We start from the raw sequence: 20,790 nt of genomic DNA, 5'->3' as shown, positions 1-20,790 counted from the left end.
CAGACACTTTCGTGCGCATCAAGCCACAAATCAGGCCAAAGTTAAAAGGGAAAGGAAAATTTGTTAGTGATTAAAATGATAAAAACAGGGGTAAATGCAAGGTTATGGTGAAGTCTGTCAGTCAGTGTTTAAGTTCAGTTAAGTGTCCATCGGCCCTTTCAGGCACAATATAGCATTACTATGTAAGAGTATAGACCCGCGGCATGTCACCATAATTTTTGAAGCCAAAGTAGTGAAGAAAATTGACCTCTACGCAATTTCCGTAGAGTATAAGCCAAAAATCCAAGTGATTTTGAAGCCAAAGTGGGTCACTGTCACGGCAAATGAGACCATAATTGACAGCTCCACAGAGACATGGTAGCCAATTGACAATATATTGAAGGCAAGGTGTGGCAAGGGTTGATCGCCGCATGGTGCAGGCAGGTCCATTATCGTGCTGATGCTGATGCCCCTCCCCGCTCTTCCCCCCACATTGAGCGAGGAGTTTGAGCAGCTCGGGGTCTTCTCTGCAGGCTGTCTGTAGATTCGCCGGTGTAATGGCAGCTCTTCTATTCCGTCAGACCGTCTGTGGTTGGAAGAAAGGGAATGTCATTTGAATGATTATTCAATAGGACTATATAGTCCTGTGGAAATGGAGTACTAGTATTTGTAGTAGTCAGTGGTTACAGAGATTAACCTGTAAGACACCAGATGATAATGGCGTGATTGCCTAGTTAGAGGGGTGAGATAATCTTCCATGGGGATTGCAACCAGCTGATTTGAGATTTTATACATGAGAGTCGGGATCAATGTGCCAGAGATCTAGCCTGCGCCATTTTAGACTGTATAGCATGTCATGATCAGTGACACTGGAGGTGCGGCCAAAGTTGAACATAGCCCAATGTGCTGTCCGTCTTTGGACAGCTTCTATTTGGTCTATTTGGGTTTGTGTGTATGGACCTAACTTCGAAGCTATATTCCAGCTGTGGTCTGACGAGGGTCTGATATGCTATGGACTTAAGGGGTTTGGAATTAATCTTTATATTCCTGCGGAGAAAAAACTAGAGTTTGATTTGTCTTTTTGGTTGACCTATTTATGTGGGCGTCGCAGGACAGATCGTTTGAAATATCCACGCCATAGCATCTTGCTGAGGTGACAGATTCTAGAAGTGTATTATGCAGGTAATAGTGTGGGGGAATAGGATGTTTCCTTCTTGTCACGTGGATATCCAAGTCCAACTCCCACTTTCCTATTGTTTTAAGGTCATTTTGAAGCGTAATAGATTTTCTGACAGAGGTAAGTGACATGTATATTGTAGTGTCATCTGCAAATAGACGCACTTTAGACATGATATTTTGTGGGAGGTCATTTATATATGCAAGGAAGATCAGGGACCAAAGCACGGACTCCCGCGGAACTCTAGACGAGGCAGGTATGGGCTCTGAGCTTGCACGGTTTAGGATTATGGATTGAAGGCGGTTGTCGAAAAAGCTCTTAATCCATTTCAGAGTTTCATCACGTATACCTTAGTTATGCATTTTAAACAGGACTTTCTCATGCTTTGCTAAAATCTAGTAGTGTCAGGTCAACCTGATGTTTCTTGTACACTAATTTGACAATGTCAATTAGTTGTGTCACACAGGATCTTTTTTCTCAGACACCATGTTAGAGATGGTACAGATTGCCAAGGTTTGTAAGTGTTTTGTAATTGATGACGACACTACATGCTCCGGGATTTTGCAAAGTATACATGTAAGGGATATGGGCCTGTAGTTGGCTGGGTCTGGCCTGTCGCCCTTCTTGTAGAGGGTGTGTGTGTGGGGGGGGGGGGGGGGGGGGCGTACATTTGCATTTTCCATTGGGAAGGTATAGATTCCTCATCAATGGATTTCTGAAAGATAATTTCAAGGATTGGTGACACTTTTAACAAACATCTTTATTTTATAGACAATTTCAGACTAAGATAGTTAGACTATTTCCCAAAACTAGAATGTTGACAATGACCAGCCAATTATTAATTGACATACCATCTCAATGGAAAACATTTTAGCTAATTAAAAAAGCTGCATACAGGTCAATGTTACGACACGAACATGATCTGACATCACCTTTTACCCCTATGTGTGAAATTTAATTTCGAGGTAGGGGCATGGGGTTTCAGTCTCTTTGAGAATCTCTTCTTGTCGAGCATGACCCCAGGTCCGCCTAATTGTTACATGCGGAAGAACGATGGTACAGTCTGTCCTTGCCTGATAATTTATTTCAGATTTATGCGTTTAGACGGGTATAATTTCTAGTAATTCTCTGGTGACGTCCTAAGGATGGCATCCAACACGTCAAAATATGCCACGGTTTATGTTTACCACTCTAAACGCTCAAAACAAGGATGAATCTTCAACAGGTAAACCCAAGCCTCCTCAAAGTTCCACCACAGCACGCAAATCTAAGTGCGCCCCTTCCCACTCCTAAAAAACCAACACATGGTGGGGTGGGCATAGAATGTAATTTCAATAATGTTTTTGTCAAAATAGAAAATGGCGGCTAAGTTGTTTTAAGTATATTTGAAACAAAATTCCTTTACTTTCAATAATGACAGACTCACTTTGGTTAGCAGTATATGTACATGTAAAGAAGTTCCTAATATTTGCCATCCATGTGTTGCAGATATGGCACTAACCGTTCATTTGTAGTTTGACATTTTAGTGGTAAAATTATTCATATTCAGTTATATATCGAATACAGTGGCAAGTACTGCATACAAGTACGTTCCAATCTAACCAGCACTATACTGCTTTTTCTTAAGTTGAACATTCCAATAAATGTATGCTACTTCATCCTGCCGAAACCCCGTGTAGTAGTGTAATTTTAAAGGTAAGAACTCGGTGTTTTTTTTTTGTTTTTTGTTTTGTCAAAATACGCGGACATCTTTTGGACAAAAGAAGGCGTGTATGTACTTAATCAAATTATCTATATATTCTATATGAAACAAATATTGTTTACAGATTGCTCGGCCCATTTCAGATTATAAATACTACGGAGTTCCCTGTACCATGAACACTTTCCGTTGTACATTTTCATCTCGTCAGCTCTGTAGAACGATTTATTATATTTTCCACGTTGTACGACGGTTCATGATTATTATTTTGAGGTTACAAGTTAAAAAAAATACAATTTCAAATTAGCAGTGCACAGGTATGACCTCCAGATCGTACAACAACAACAACAACAACAACATCAAAAAAGGAAAATTATTTTATTATATATTTCTTAAGAAGGCTTTAAAACTTAGTTACTGACAGTTTAACTGTTATGGAAACACATAAGAATAAGTTGTTTTTACTAATATTTTCCATTCAAAATTGAAAAGCGTTTGTTACGGGGTACCTGAGGTAAACTGTCTTAAAAAATCATGAAGCTTTGTATTTAACGAGCGTTAAGTACCTATTCCTCAGTGGTGTATTGGTCAAGAACTTGTGAATACTTTTTACTTATTGCCGCGGCCGAGATTTGGGCATGTTTTTTTCTGATTTGGCATTTTAAAGATATGATAAGATTTAAAAATAAAAACTCATGTTCTAATGTTCATGACCAAAATGTAATTTTAAAGAAAGATCATTTTGTCATATTTCTAAATAATAAATAAAAAACACCTTCCTTAACGAGATCATACTTTACTGATCCGGTTTTTCAAAGTAACGATTTGACATGGTGTTTCTGTACGTTTTATGCTAGAAACTCGTTAACTGATGTATATCCCGTGTTACAAAATCAGCATAGGCAGGCATTGTTGCAGATGAGTTTAAGGTTCATTGGACCCTTCATAAACAAGGATGACAGGTAAATACATGTTCCAAAGATGCAGCATCTCCAAAGCACAACACACAGCATGTGGACGTGCACAATAGTAGCATAGATAGACAAATAAACATACGTATATGCACACACATACACTCATGCTCCCGGGCGCGCACACACGCATGGACAAAGACAAAGCAAACATACGAGGGCAAAGGGAATAAATAAAGGGACATCGATGTGTACTGCCTTTGAACTTTCGGTGGCAAAAGATAATAGGTAAGGGAAGATTTCTCAGAAGCACAGAGCACCACAGACACAGCCTCAGAGCCATGCAAAACCATATTCCAGAATAAAAAACGCCATATTCCAGAAGAATTACAGGATGAAGCCTGGATTCGACATACGAAAGTGAAAATTATTTTAAGAATTAATAGCAACCTGTGAGCAAATTTATTACAATGTCACTGTTATTGTCTTTCTAAAGTTAAAATATGATATTTAAACATCTGACACATTAAATAATTCAAAATAATGTCTTAAAATTAGCGTGAAAAATGCGGTTCACTTTGATCATGGTAAATATCTCAAAAATAAGCACATGGACTTATACACTTTATTTCACCACATTATATGCCATATGTTAATTTACAACTGTTTCATTGAATTCTACATTGTAGAAAATCTTTTACTTGCAAAAATGCCATGAAAGTGATTTTTCCCATAGACTCCCATTATGAAAAATTGCGTGAAGTCCAAATTTTTCAAATCAGTCTAGCAAAAAATCAAGCACTCGACCTTATCATTTTTATTTGCTGATTTGTCTAGGTATATTATGAAGATTTGAAAAATCAAAGTTTCATCAAATCCTACATTGTAGAAAAGATTCGATTCGAACGTGCAGACCTACCTTAAGATTGGATTGTTTGCAGAGTTTACAATAAATGTTTTACAGGGTAACGTCTCGGTGTCACCATAAATATCAGTATGCCAGAACTGTAACAATCTGTATAATATTCACTGAAACAATCGAAAATGTTTCATTTTATTTCTTACATTGAGTATTATCCGCTGAGGAAGGGAATCACCCACCCGCCACTTCCCATAAAATGTAACTCAGCCAAACGTAGACCAGGCACATGGTATTTGATCGGAAAGGGCCTAACATGATCAGAAAGAGCCTGCCAAAAGTTATCAATGTGTTATTTTTAAATGAATTATAGACAAAGTACGAGTAATGGCATAAACCGTGCTGATCGGAAAGGGCTTAACAAGATCGGAAAGGGCCTGCTATATGTTTATTATTGGAAATTATTTTTTTATTTCTTCACATTTCATTTAACAAATAAAAAAGAAAATAATTTAAGATAAACAAATTATCAATATTCGATTTTTAAATGAATTATGGACAAAACACGGGTCATGACAAAAGTGTGCTGATCGGAAAGGGCTTAACATGATCGGAAAGGGCCTGCTATATGTGTATTAATGGAAATTGTTTATTTATTTCTTCACATTTCATTTATCAAATCAAAAAGAAAAGAACACACGAAAAAAAAAAATAAATGAATTATGGACAATATACGTGTCAGTACATAAACTATGCTGATCGGAAAGGGCTTAATGTGATCGTAAAGGGCATGTCACATGTTTATTATTAGAAATTATAGAATTATTTCTTCATATTTCATTTTGGCATAAGAAAGAGAATAGATTAAGAAATATATATATTATAGATTTTAAATGAATTAAAAACAAAAAACCTATTAGTGCATAAAAGCGCTAATCGGAAAGGGCCTTACTTGATCGGAAAGGACATGTCTTGTGTTTCCTACAATAAACAACAGATAAAAAGAAATAATTAAATAAATTCCAGTAATAAACATATGGCAGGCCCTTTCCGATCATGTTAAGTCCTTTTGGCGGAAAGGGCTCTTTCCGGTATCTAGTCATAGCGACGTAGACCGGCTCCCGGGATTTAGTCTCCTATCATTTCCGGGAGGAGGTGTCATGGCGGAGATAGGCGAATAAATTATGATATTGCAGAAATTTCTGTGTTTTTCAGCACTATGGATCATATTAAAACCCCTAAGGTAAATCAGATATATTCATTCATATTCATACATCTTGTATGAAAAGTTGCCATTCACTAACTGTCACAAAACAATTTAGTTTGGACGAACACTGGAAAATGTAGCGCAGAATTCTACAATTTACAAAACCACCCATTCATGCTATTGTATTTTTTTATATAAATAATTGAATGAGAAGATATGTACAAATCTATCTTCAGCTAGCATCTTTTAAAACCAATCTATCTGTCTACCGTTACTGTCACACTCTTTCAAGTGTTTATTAATTTGGCTGTGGCAAGACTCCGGTAGAGGTCCGGGTAACTGTACCTCTAGACAACCCTTACAGGGCAGGATAGAGGTACGTAGTAATCAATATGAATACTGTTCTGTATTTACAAACAGGAAACTATGGCATAATGATGGCATCGTCCCCTATACGGAATGAACATATGTTAGTCAAAATAATTTGACGTTCAGATTGTTTCATATTTGTGACTGGCAATCTAAACGTCAAAACTTTGAAGGACCAAAATAATGGAGAATCACAGTACACAATCATGTAAAGTTATTGGTTTTTTTCGCTTGCGCATACTGGCGTGTATACATAGTAAATGTTAATCGAATACAGTACATACATAGGTTTAAATCACCAGAAAATTTTTAATTTTGGATATTATTTGGTAATTTTTACATAAATAAATGAGGAATTGAATCCCCTTTTGATACATGAAAGTTTTATTTGAATTTATGGCCAATTCGTGAAATAATTGGCATTTAAACCTAAAACATGTAAAGCGTCGACAGCTATGAAAATTTCATCGGAAATTGCTTCAAATATTTTGGTCTTTCGAGTGTTTGACGTGAGTGGGGATATACCCCATATGAAAAAATTATCTCAATATTTCCTAGGATCGTGTCAAATTAGTTGGACTAGAATATATGTTATCGTCCCCGACCACCATCCCTAATGGTGTTTGCAACTTATATAGATATTATTTTGTAACTTTAAAGGAATGATAAATTTGCATATCTATTATGTCCCTTTATCTATTCTCATTCATTCCGTAATGATAGGGGACGATATCAAGATTATGGCAAAAGTATATTTATGCCCCCCTTCGAAGAAGGAGGGGTATGTTGTTTTGCAGATGTCGGTATGTCTGTCGGTCGGTCGGTATGTAGACCAATCTGTTTCTGGATGATAACTCAAGAACGCTTGGGCCTAGGATCATGAAAGTTAATAGGGAGATCGGTCATAACCTGCAGATGAAACCTATTGATTTTGAGATCAGTAGATCAAAGGTCAAGGTCACAGTGACCTAGAACAGTTAAATGGTTTCCGGATGATAACTCAAGAACGCTTAAGCCTAGGGTCATGAAAATTCACAGGAAGGTTGGTCATGACCAACAGATGACCTCTATTGATTTTGAGATCAACAGGTCAAAGGTCAAGGTGACAGTGAAATGGAACAGTTAAACGGTTTCCGGATGATAACTCAAGAATGCTTTGGCCTAGGATCATGAAAGTTGACAGGAAGATTGGTTTTGTCCAGCAGATGACCCCTATTGATTTGAGGTCAGTAGGTCAAAGGTCAAGGTCACAGTGACCAAGAACAGTTATATGGTTTCCGGACGATAACTTGAGAATGCTTGCACCTAGGATTATGAAACTTGATAGGGAGGTTGACCATGATCAGCAGATGACCCCTATTGATGTTGAGGTCAGTAGGTCTAAGGTCAAGGTCACAGTGACCCAGAACAGTTAAACAGTTTCTGGATGATAACTCAGGAACGCTTGGGCCTAGGATAATGAAACTTTATTGGGAGGTTGATCATGGCCAGCAGATGACCTCTATTTATTTTAAGGTCAATAGGTCAAAGGTCAAGGTCACATTTACCCAGAACAGTAGATTTTTGAATACAATGGCCAAATTATTTCTGTTCCTTGTGCATTTACTGAATGCACCAACGTGGGCATTTCGTGTTCTACGAGCTCTTGTTTATCTTTAAAAACAGGATATGATTCAAAAGTTTGCTCTCGAATTTTTCTTGTTTAAAATGCAAATTTTAAGTGACAGGAAACTTTATGACAACTTATCAAAACTTTACTGATGATTATACCGTATACACTGGTATCACAGTACATGATAAAACTACATGTATATTGATTATCGGACCTCTAGACTCCAGGTCTAGATGTCCGGTTAACAGACCCTAGCCACTTTCTGTAAATTTTACAGGAGCAATGTGCGCCTTGATTAGTCCAAATAGCAGGAGGTTTGGGGACAGTGTGATAAATTTTGACTTTTATTCTGCATATTTCTGTAAGGAAATCCCCATTGAAATACATTGGGAACATTTTCTGGTACATGTGCAATGTATTTGTAATGATTACATTTCTGATAATGAATTTGTGTTGACATTAAAGCTTAAAATTATCTCACAGACATTTTTGGAATGTATATTTTGTGTTTTGTTTCTGCAATTTAGTGTCATTGGCAGTCTCTTGTTTATTGAAACGGGTCTTGGGGTAGATATCTCCTCGCAGCTGTTCACATCATATTTCCAATGATTGAAGTCTCTTATTAAAAATTCTGAGTTATATTCAACCCATTTGGAGTTTCTACATGAATATTGTAATGACCAAGCCATCATCATTTTACGTCTGGATATAGTTGATCCAAAATTAGTTAACTATAATATTTGCGCCTTGGTTATGTTACAAGGACGTCCTCATGCTGATACGCGGTGGGGATCAAGAGATTAGCCTCTCGTGTACATATATTTGAACTTATTATGCCTTTAGATATTAAACGGACCATATTAGAGACGAAGAAACACTAATTAGCCACCTACTGCCAAACGTGGATGTCATTTCCGACTGTGACTAATTTTCTGCCTCACGCGTGATGATGTCATCCTCTAGATGATGACTCTGCCAAGCTTGGCACCCCATGCCAATGTAGCCACCCCTCTGAGACTATAAATAGCTGGCAGACCCTGGCACTGTCGTCAGTACCTGGTTAGAGCTTGTCCTAATCACTACGTTTTACCATCAGCTAATAAATGCCAATACACACTATGGATGTATCTCCTGCCACCAAGATGGTAAGTAACCATACAAGATTGCCTAGGACTTCTGGCAGGGCTTGACAGTTTGGCAGAATTCCTTAACCTACGAAAATATAATAAAGTTCTGAATAAAACTACAAAATCCAAGACAAGATAGAACCTTATAGCCTCAAATATATAATAAAGATCCACTCCCTATATCTAGTAGACCTAAGACCCTCAGGGCACTCGTTTGGCCATTTTTTGGGGCCGAATATGGGCCCCATTGCCCTCTTAAAAAGTTTTTTTTCCTCTTTCGCAGAAGAAAATTCCCCTGATAATAGGTTGTTTGACATTACTAGATATGAACTCTTCCAAGTTATGTTATAATGCTTCTAAGGAAGGTTACTGCTGCAATATAGTTACATTAGTTAGAAATGATTGAAAACAGTATCAGTAAGTGTGAAAAGTAGTAACATATATATGGCTATAAACGACGAAAAATTCCCCTTCCTGAGGGTATGGGTACCTGTCCCCATAAGTTGTCTAGTGCCCTGGAACCTTAATCGATAATCCATTTCAGATTATTACCATTTACTATACAATGTAAATCTACTAGACAGTCACTATTTAAACGTAATATAGATAGATTCCTTTCAACTATATAGCTTTTCATCCAGTCCGAGAGCCAGTACCATCAACCAGATTTTCTGACAAGACCTATAGGCAAGACGTGACACCATTTTTGTCAAGCCTCCAATATTATCAAGGCAAGACATGTCACTGTTATTGTCAAGCCTGTCTTTTATCTTTAGAATTTCTGGAACGACATCTGGATTAGGAACATTCTAATTGGCGCAGACAAACATTCCTGACCAGAGGTTGACGAGGAGCCAGGGCCATAATACAGATAAACCATATCAGATCATATTGTTTGTGAAATGACATATAAATAAATTATTGTGTTTTAATTTTATTTCAGGTGTCCATATATTTACTCCCTATCATCTCCCTATTTTCCCCTACGTGCGTTTGAGATATTGATGTGTGCACGGGCTAGCAGACCTGTGTACGTTTCAATATTAATGTTTTATTTATTGGAACAAGTAAGTCTGACCAGTGTTTTATGACTTTTTAGCTCACCTGAGCCAAAGGCTCATGGTGAGCTTTTGTGACCGCTCAATGTCAGTCGTGCGTCCGTCAACAATTTCTAAAAAAATCTTCTTCTTGAAAACCACTGCACAGAATTACACCAAACTTCACAAGAGTGATCCTTGGGTGGCCCCCTTTCAAAATTATTCAAAGAATTGAATTCCATGCAGAACTCTGGTTGCCATGGCAACCGAAAGGAAAAACTTTAAAAATCTTCTTATTCAAAACCGCAAGGCGTAGAGCCTTGATATTTGGCATGTGACATCATCTTATGGTCCTCTATCAAAAATGTTCAAATTATGTCCCTGGGGTGAAAAGAGGCCCCTCCCCTGGGGTCACAAGTTTTACATAGACTTATATAGGAAAAAACTTTAAAAATCTTCTTGTCTAAAACCACAAGACCTAGGCCTTTGATATTTGGTATGTTGCATTGCCTTGTGGTCCTCTACCAAAATTGTTCAAATTATGCCCCTGGGTTGAAAAGAGGCCCTGCCCTGGGGGTCCCAAATTTAACATAGTCTTATAAATGGAAAAAAAAATCTTCTTGTCCGAAAGTTCAAGGCCTAGGCCTTTGATATTTGGTATGTAGCATTGCCTAGTGGATCTCTAACAAGATTGTTCAAATTATGCCCCAGGGGTGAAAAGAGGCCCCACCCTGGGGGTCAATTTTTATATGAGTTATATAGGAATAAATACTTAAAAAATTATCAGATCATATTTCCTAGACTGTTTAATTAAAATTACCTGATGACCCCAAGTGATTAGGGATCTCTTGACCATGACCTTGACCTACTGACCTACTTTCTTGTATTTTAAGATACAGCCTTGAAATTTGGATGACATGTACAGTTTTGCACACCGATCTTAAAACTGACTTTCAGTGACCATGAATGTGACCTACTGACCTACTTTCTAATATTTTAGCATCAGTTTGGCATTTTAAACATGTGGCTCATATTACTCAGGTGAGCGATTCAGGGTCATCATGACCCTCTTGGTTTTGGTTTTTATTGTCTTTGTTTTCGTAAAGTTCAGTAAAATGCAGACATGGGTAAGGCTTAGAGGGATGACAACTATAAAAAATCAGATCATAAAATAAGTTGTCTCAATAAGCCAAATGAATAAGGCTATCTCTTGATTAGTCACTCACTTAAAGTGGGCATTACTGGGGAAGTTCCTAGTTGATAGTGTGAATATGAAATAAAAGCAGATATCATGTTGGGGGAGTTGGTCCAAATAATAAGATGTTTCAGGACAGTGTGATAACTTTTGACTGTCACTGTCTTGTTAGGGGGATATAAAATATATTAAAATAAGTCATCCTGATAAGCCAGATGAGTAAGGCAAATATCATGTTAAATGTAAAATAAATATTTGGGTTTCTTTATTCACTCTATTTTGTAGCCTGGCATTAATAAATAGTTCTAAAGGCCAGTTTAGTTTATGTTGCCATGTCAAAGTTGATTCAGTCACACCAAATTTAATTAAGTCAACACCTTTAATCTAAATTCAGTCGTGTAAGATTTAAAGATAGGTGTCATGAAGCTTATTTAGTCAGTAAATTATGTGTGAAAATTGGAGAAGGGATTTTTTTCTCCCTCGGAGCATAGCAGAGAGTTGTATTATCAGAACTGTTTTAATAATATCTGGTGATTATTACATGTAGCTCGTCTTATTTTTTGCAAAAAAATGATGAGTTATTGTCATCACTTGATCGGTGTCGGCGTCGGCGTTGCCTGGTTAAGTTTTATGTTTAGGTCAGCTTTTCTCCTAAGCTATCAAAGCTATTGCTTTGAAACTTGCAACACTTGTTTACCATCATAACCTGACTCTGTACATCAAGAAACGTAACTCCATCCTGCTTTTTTCAAGATTTATTGCCCCTTTTGGACTTAGAAAATATCAGATTTCTTGGTTAAGTTTTATGTTTAGGTCAGCTTTTCTCCTAAACTATCAAAGCTATTGCTTTGAAACTTGCAACACTTGTTCACCATCATAAGTTGACCCTGTACATCAAGAAACGTAACTCCATCCTGCTTTTTTCAAGAATTATTGCCCCTTTTGGACTTAGAATATCAGATTTCTCGGTTAAGTTTTATGTTTAGGTCAACTTTTCTCCTAAACTATCAAAGCTATTTCTTTAAAACTTGCAACACTTGTTCACCATCATAAGCTGACCATGTACAGCAAGAAACATAACTCTGTCCTACTATGGCCCCTTTTGGACTTAGAAAATACCAGATTTATTGGTTAAGTTTTATGTTTAGGTCAGCTTTTCTCCTAAACTATTCAAGCTATTGCTTTGAAACTTGCAACAGTTGTTCACCATCATAAGCTGACTCTGTACATCAAGAAACATAACTCCATCCTGCTTTTTGCAAGAATTATGGCCCTTTTTGAACTTACATTGTAGAAAATCATGGGTAGGACAATTTTTCTATTATACAAAAAAAATCAGATGAGCGATCATGCACATCCATGCAGTCTGATCATGATCTGCACAGTTTGCCATTCAGTCAGTATCTTTTTGGTATGCACCCCTTTTAACAGTTAATGGTACTGTCCAAATTGAATGATGGACAAGTTCATTATAGAAATTTAGCAGGGTAAGGGCTAATATCCTAAGGACACCGGGCACATTTTTATGCTATTTCACCAGGCATAGGTATGCTTTTGATAACACAGAAAATGATGTCACTTACCCTTCAGCTATTTCCAGAAGTAAAGAAAGTGAAAGTAGACAGGCTAAACTTGAAAACGACTGCCTATGCATTGGTCGATAGTCAGGGGTCATGCGCAGGGGTCACCCCGTCAAAATGTAAGTGCATGGACTCCTTTTTTTTCTTGCCAATGGGGAGTCAATTTTCAGCATTTTCTAACGATTTAAAAATACCTAGGCTTTGGCACGACATGTCAGCTTTTCATCTACGAAAACATATTTGAACTCGGAATAAACACAAATCCCACAAGGGTCCATAATGGAGCATTAATTAGGGTACATGGAGATTTTTGGAACTGTGTCAAATCACTAAAAAGGTCCTGTTTGATGTTGTCTTAAAGTGTCAGTATATGCCTCAGATGTTACGTATTTGAGAGCTGCAGACCTAGACATTTCAGAAATATTTTCAAAATGAATTTTGTGTAATAAATGTTGATCCTACGGAAGCATGAAAGGGCTATCAGACGATACGTTTATTGCGTTACAGGTGCGGAAAGGATAATGAAATTCTTCAAACCATGTCTGAGTTATGATTCCAGATAGACATTTCATGTACAACTGTTGTATATACAAAGGGTTCCTCAGGCAATCTGACTGAAACTTGCAGGGTGGCATTCATTAAAGCAATTAACATGTCTACGATGTTTTATTTATATACGCCAAACCGTGGCTTAGATATACTTCTGGACAGAAGGAAGAAAGGACAAATAGAAAGATGGAAGGACAAACAGACAATGTGAAAAGTATATCCCTCATGTCTTGGTAGTGGATAACAAGGGGTTAAATTACTATATAGAGATTGATGCAAAATTTATTAAAGCAAAAAATGTTCTGTGTCACAATTAATTGATTTATAAGTCTGCCATGGTCGCTTAGAGATCAATACCTCTTCATTAGACTCCATTGATCTCCCTACAAACTACACATAATCTGATCTTTTCTCACTTGAGACTTTTATTGTTTATGTGTGAATGAATTTTAGGAATTCTATGGATTTCCTGTAAACTTTATTTTTGGAGAATGGATTAATATTTTTTAGTTCTGTTTGAAATTATTGTATGTTATTACAGAAGCAGACTGGTATTTTAACACTAGCAGTACTTAGCAAGATAATTGCATTCTGTGTAAAGTTTCTTTCATATTTTAAAAGTTAATGTGTCTATTTCTGGACTAGAAAAAAATATTACCTTTGATACATAATGAAAATATCAGGTTCAGTATCTGCTGTGCAAGGAGGTGTAAAAAAGTGTCGGATAAACTGGGAATTGTCCAGCTTTGAAGGACTGTTAGGATCTGATTTATATCCCTACAATTATTTGTGTGTGGGGTTGGGGAGTGGGATTTGGAATTGTTTTTGGTGCAGAAGTATTTCTGTTTGTCTATCCATATAATATGAATTGTGTGTGCTCTGTATCTTTTTAAGCCTGGAAAGATTTTCAAATAAATTCCGCAACTGTTAACCATGATATTTAATGGCTGACCTGCCATATCATGTTTACCCATTTTTGCCCAAAGACAGAAAAGGAAGTTAATATGACTTGAAGTTTTGCATGCAAGGACATATAGCTATTATTTAACCTTTAGCCAGCTGAATTTCTAAAATGGACTGGTCCTCCATTCAGTTTGAGCAGTACCATTTACTGTGAAATCATTTATAGTATATAATTTCGTCAGCACGGAATTTCGTGGTTTTGGCCAAATCGGGTGTTTCATAGGGACATAAATTCATGGATTTTCAAATTTTGAAAAAACATTTTTCATAATTTCCACAGAAATAGATTGTTCTTACATGTGAAACCTACATGTGTCAAACAGTGCTACCATGGTTACTGAATTTGCAATCTACACCTTGGGAGATTAGTGAGTGATCATGTGCCAATTAATGACCGCATTATTTATAATTATATGAACTTGAAGAAACTGTAAAATATTCAATAAGAAAAGTTGGCACCAATTAAAAAGTGTCAAAACCGTAGCACCTGGGATATAGTCATTCATAATCGAAACAAATATAAAAAAAACTTCATCACATGGATCATTTGAGCAGGTTTCAAGCAAGAACTAGTTATTGTACTGCAAATTAAAAAAAATATAATATAAATGGTTCAGAATCGTAAAAAAAAGTTCTGTAAATGGCTGTTGTTAGCTCACCTGTCACATAGTGACAAGGTGAGCTTTTGTGATCACCCTTCGTCCGTCGTCAGTCCGTGCGTCAACATTTTTTGTCTGCACGATAGTGGTTTCATTTATGATTTTATTTTAACCAAACTTGCACACAACTTGTATCACCATAAGATCTTGGTTCCTTTCTTGAACTTGCCAGATCCCAATATGGGTTCCAGAGTTATGGCCCCTGAAAGGGCCAAAATTAGCTATTTTGACCTTGTCTGCACAATAGCAGCTTTATTTATGATTTGATTTTTACCAAATTGGCACACAACTTGTATCACCATAAGATCTCGGTTCCTTTCTTGAACTGGCCAGATTCCATTATGGGTTCCAGAGTGATAGCCCCTGAAAGGGCCAGAATTAGCTATTTTGACTTTGTCTGCACAATAGCAGCTTCATTTATGATTCGAATTTAATCAAACTTTCACACAACTTGTGTCACCATAAGATCTCGTTTCCTTTCTTGAACCGGCCAGATCCCATAATGGATTCCAAAGTTATGGCCCCTGAAAGGGCCAAAATTAGCTATTTTGACCTTGTCTGCACAATAGCAGCTTCATTTATGACTTGATTTTAACCAAACTTGCACACAACTTGTATCACCACAAGATCTTGATTCTGTCTTGAATGGCCATATTCCATCATGGGTTCCAGAGTTATGGCCCCTTAAAGGTCCAAAATTGGATATTTTGGCTTTTGCAGCCATATAGAGACTTTATGGTTTTATTTGATGCAAACTTCCAAAATATCTTCAACAACAATAAATCTTGGATTCCATGACAAATCAAATCCAATCGTAGGTTCCAGAGTTATTTTATATCTGATTACCTCCCCTGATTGTAATCAAAATGGATTTATATCAGTAAGTACTTATAGGACTTATTTGAAATTTCATTATTATTAGCTCATCTGATTTTTTGAAAAAAAATGATGAGTTATTGTCATCACTTGAGCGGTTGTCGGCGTCGGTGTCGGCGTCGGCGTCGGCGTCTGCGTCGGCGTTGCCTGGTTAAGTTTTATGTTTAGGTCAGCTTTTCTCCTAAACTATCAAAGCTATTGCTTTGAAACTTGGAATACTTGTTCACCATCATAAGCTGACCCTGTATAGCAAGAAACATAACTCCATCTTGCTTTTTGCAAGATTTTTGGCCCCTTTTGTACTTAGAAAATATCAGATTTCTTGGTTAAGTTTTATGTTTAGGTCAACTTTTCTCCTAAACTATCAAAGCTATTGCTTTGAAACTTGGAATACTTGTTCACCATCATAAGCAGACCCTGTACATCAAGAAACATAACTCCATCTTGCTTTTTGCAAGATTTATTGCCCTTTTGGACTTAGAAAATCAGTTTTCTTGGTTAAGTTTTATGTTTAGGTCAGCTTTTATCCTAAACTATCAAAGCTATTGCTTTAAAACTTGCAACACTTGTTCACCATCATAAGTTGACCCTGTACAGCAAGAAACATAACTCCGTCCTGCTTTTTGCAAGATTTATGGCCCCTTTTGGACTTAGAAAATATCAGATTTCTTGGTTAAGTTTTATGTTTAGGTCAACTTTTTCTCTTAAACTATCAAAGCTATTGCTTTGAAACTTGCAACACTTGTTCACCATCATAAGCTGACCCTGTACAGCAAGCAACATAACTCCATCCTGCTTTTTGCAATAATTATTGCCCCTTATGGACTTAGAAAATCATTTTCATGGTTGAGTATTATGTTTAAGTCAACTTTTCTCATAAACTATCAAAGCTATTGCTTTAAAACTTGCAACAGTTTTTCACCATCATAAGTGGACACTGTACATCAAGAAACATAATTCTATCCTGCTTTTTGCAAGAATGATGGCCCTTTTTAGACTTAGAAAATCATGGGTAGGACAATATTTCTATTGCACAAAAAAAATCAGATGAGCGTCAGCACCCGCAAGGCGGTGCTCTTGTCATTAGTTGGACTGAGTCAATCAAGGTAGATGACTATGGACTGATTTTATATCAAATTACCTCCCTTTATTTAAAATTAAAATGGGTATATCTCCGTAACTAATGAAGATACTGATCTGAAATTTCATTTATGTCAACAGATTTATTTGGCAGATCCTTCTTTTGTTCACTTACAATATTTTTTTTTTTAATTACTCCCCTTTTAATTACTCCCGTTGTAAAATTGGTAAATAGCTTATTTTTAGTAACTTTTTAGCTCATCTGATTTTTTTGTAAAAAAATGATGAGTTATTGTCATCACTTGAGCGGTTGTCGGCGTCGGCGTCTGCGTCGGCGTTGCCTGGTTAAGTTTTATGTTTAGGTCAGCTTTTCTCCTAAACTATCAAAGCTATTGCTTTGAAACTTGGAATACTTGTTCATCATCATAAGCCGACCCTCTATAGCAAGAAACATAACTCCATCTTGCTTTTGCAAGATTGGCCCTTTTACTAAAAATATCAGATTTCTTGGTTAAGTTTTATGTTTAGGTCAACTTTTCTCCTAAACTATCAAAGCTATTGCTTTGAAACTTGGAATACTTGTTCACCATCATAAGCAGACCCTGTACATCAAGAAACATAACTCCATCTTGCTTTTTGCAAGAATTATTGCCCCTTTTGGACTTAGAAAATCAGTTTTCTTGGTTAAGTTTTATGTTTAGGTCAGCTTTTATCCTAAACTATCAAAGCTATTCCTTTAAAACTTGCAACACTTGTTCACCATCATAAGCTGACCCTGTACAGCAAGAAACATAACTCCATCCTGCTTTTTGCAAGATTTATGGCCCCTTTTGGACTTAGAAAATATCAGATTTCTTGGTTAAGTTTTATGTTTAGGTCAACTTTTTCTCTTAAACTATCGAAGCTATTGCTTTAAAACTTGCAACTCTTGTTCACCATCATAAGCTGACCCTGTACAGCAAGCAACATAACTCCATCCTGCTTTTTGCAATAATTATTGCCCTTTTTGGACTAAGAAAAATCATTTTCTTGGTTGAATATTATGTTTAAGTCAACTTTTCTCATAAACTATCAAAGCTATTGCTTTAAAACTTGCAACAGTTTTTCACCATCATAAGTGGACATTGTACATCAAGAAACATAACTCTATCCTGCTTTTTGCAAGAGTGATGGCCCTTTTTAGACTTAGAAAATCATGGGTAGGACAATATTTCTATTATACAAAAAAAATCAGATGAGCGTCAGCACCCGCAAGGCGGTGCTCTTGTTTATTATTGGCCGTAGGGAAAAACTGATACCACTTTTCTTTGGTACAACATAGATGGTACCTCCAACTTTTAGGCATATTTTGACATACCTGTACCTTGTAAGATTTTTTTTTCTTTTTGGTTAAATTTCTTCACTTTTGTTGCTCCTGTCCTTTGGACTTAGATATTTTTTCTGAGGACATTCTTGGCCTCAAGTGCAATGATAACAGATGAGTGATATAGGGCCATCATGGCCCTCTTGTTTTTAGTAGTAGTATAACAATAGTAATCCTTACATAAACTATAATAAACTGGTTGCTAGGCTTTCATCGGAATTTTTTTTTTCCTAAATGAATGCGCACCTGCATCTAAAATAAAAGCTGTTGAACTTGTGCATGTGTTAATTCCTGCCGAGAAACATGTAATTTGAAGAAGGTAATAATGCATCGAACGCAAATCTACCAATTAATTCATAATATTTAATAGTCCCAAAGTAGTAGTAGTTTACTACATGTCAGTAAATATAAACATTGCAGAGCGGGGCCGAAAAAATCAAATAACAGCCACAGCATAGTGCGGTTGGCACGTGAAGCTACGTCTAACTTCTATTTTTAGTATCTTTTACTTCGATGAGCATGAATGAAGTAGTCGGTTTTGTTGTGACGCATACCTATGTTTATCATTGATGGAGCCTTTATAAACTACACGAAAGCTGCAGGTCAGTACTGCTGCATGCACACAACTACGGACCAGATCAGATGGCTATTGTGTCTTTTTTGGCGACATTGAGTACAATTTACATTATCATGGGCACAATTTGTTTGTTGGGACTTAATTACGTGGTTGAGCCGAACCACGAAATCCACGAAAATTAATCCCCCACGAATAGTAATGATTTCACAGTATTATATGAATACTTGGGTGTTTACTGAAAATTTACTGACTGAATAGCGAACAGTGCAGACCATGATCTGTGCAGGCTGATCTTGGTCTGCACTGGTGGCAGAGGCAGAATTACTTGCCGCCAGCAGGCTAAGGGTTAAAGGCATATAGCTTTGAAACTTATTTTTTTCTTTTTCAAGGCCAATAACCAACCTCACAGGATCAAGTCCCATAGCTGTGATGTGTATTTTGGGCAAATTATGCCCCCTGTTGGACTTAGAAAATCCTATTCAAGTACATATAGCTATTATTTAAAGGCATATAGCTTTGAAACTTATTTTTTCTTTTTCAAGGCCAATAACTAACCTCACAGGATCAGGTCCCATAACTTTGACATGTATTTTGGCTAAATTATGCCCCCTTTAGGACTTAGAAAATCCTGGTTGAAGTTTTGCATGAAAATTACTATCTCCAAAACTAATGCAGATATTAAATTGAAACTTCACATGTGACTTTGGGGTTACAAAACTAGGTGATAGCATCAAGTCCCATAACTCTGACCTGTAATTTGGCCAAATTATGACCCCTTTTGTAATTAGAAAATCCTGGTTTTAGTTTTGCATCTAAGTTACTATCTCCAAAACTAATGCAGAATACTGGATTGAAACTCTATAGATATTTTAACGTTTAGGGTAATATTCCTGCCTCTGAGACAACAATTCGAATAGTCAAGCATTGGCTGTCTAATACGGACAGCTCTTGTTTAGTATCGTTGTGCAGTCCAGCACGATACGAATGCTTAGCCAGCAAATTGGTACAGAATAGTGTTCATGTATAACAGAGAATGAGCTTTGTTCAATTACAGGCTAAATAAATATTGAATTTGACATGTATACATCACTTTGAGGTAGTTTAGAGCACATATAAAAAGCTACAACACTATCAAAATATGATGATATTCGTGTATTTTAATGATATATGACTATAGGAAACAAATGCATTCAACAAGAAAATAATCTGGTGAAATAACATGGGTGGGGTAAGATACATTTTGATAATTTCACATCATTTAATTGTTTAAGTACTTCAATATTGTTGTTACTTTGACAATAAATACTCCAGAATGGAAAAGCAAAAATATTATATGAATTTAAGCTGTGTAACTTAAGTAAATTATAAAATATGCAGAGTTATATTTTCAAACACGGCTGCCATTTTGATGATGTCATAGATTGGTCCATGTCGTTTTGTGACCTTCAGACCTTGTCTAATAGTTTGGTATGTGTCACCATTAATCTTTTTTTCAGATGTTAAGCTTAAGCCTGGTAGCGGCAAGTGATTCTGCTTTTGCGACCAGTACAGACCAAGTTCAGCCTGCACGTCCATGCATACTGATCATGGTCTGCCCTGTTTGCTATCGGTAAATTTTCAGTGAGCACCCCTTCAAATAAATTATAATAAACTGTACTGCCCAAATTGAATGATAGACCAGTCCATTTAAAAAATTTAGCAGGGTGAAGGTTAAACATGGTGAAACTTCCCTTGGAAGAGGCATTGTTTGTCATTTTCTTTATTGATGTTTTTGTCATCTTAATATATTTTCCGTCAGTTTATTTCATCTATCCAATTTGTCATGCAAATTGCTTATGACTTTTTTCTCTCAAGATATTTTCCAATAAATTGATATAGCACTTTTGATGGAGGATATTTCATGTTATCTTTCCTAGGATATTGACAAATTCGGCAATTCCTACTGATTAGTGAGCATTGATTTTGTTACTG

The 20,790-nt window shown here is 36.5% G+C and overlaps 1 protein-coding gene across 1 annotated transcript in view; it reads left to right on the top strand.

The window, feature by feature from the left end:
• The first annotated feature begins 5,772 nt into the window (after positions 1-5,772).
• The window catches only part of LOC123557428 (myotubularin-related protein 8-like), a 110,968-nt gene continuing 95,950 nt past the window's right edge, over positions 5,773-20,790 (top strand). The window contains exon 1 of the mRNA XM_053543767.1: positions 5,773-5,868. Within this exon, the coding sequence (XP_053399742.1) occupies positions 5,845-5,868 (24 nt within the window). The 5' untranslated portion in view covers positions 5,773-5,844. The remainder of the gene's footprint in view (positions 5,869-20,790) is intronic.

The sequence above is a fragment of the Mercenaria mercenaria genome, chromosome 5 (genome assembly GCF_021730395.1).
Source record: "Mercenaria mercenaria strain notata chromosome 5, MADL_Memer_1, whole genome shotgun sequence".
In the NCBI taxonomy this organism is placed as follows: domain Eukaryota; kingdom Metazoa; phylum Mollusca; class Bivalvia; order Venerida; family Veneridae; genus Mercenaria; species Mercenaria mercenaria.
The sequence above is the reverse complement of the archived record's forward strand: the minus strand, read 5'-3'. Positions and strand labels throughout refer to the sequence as shown.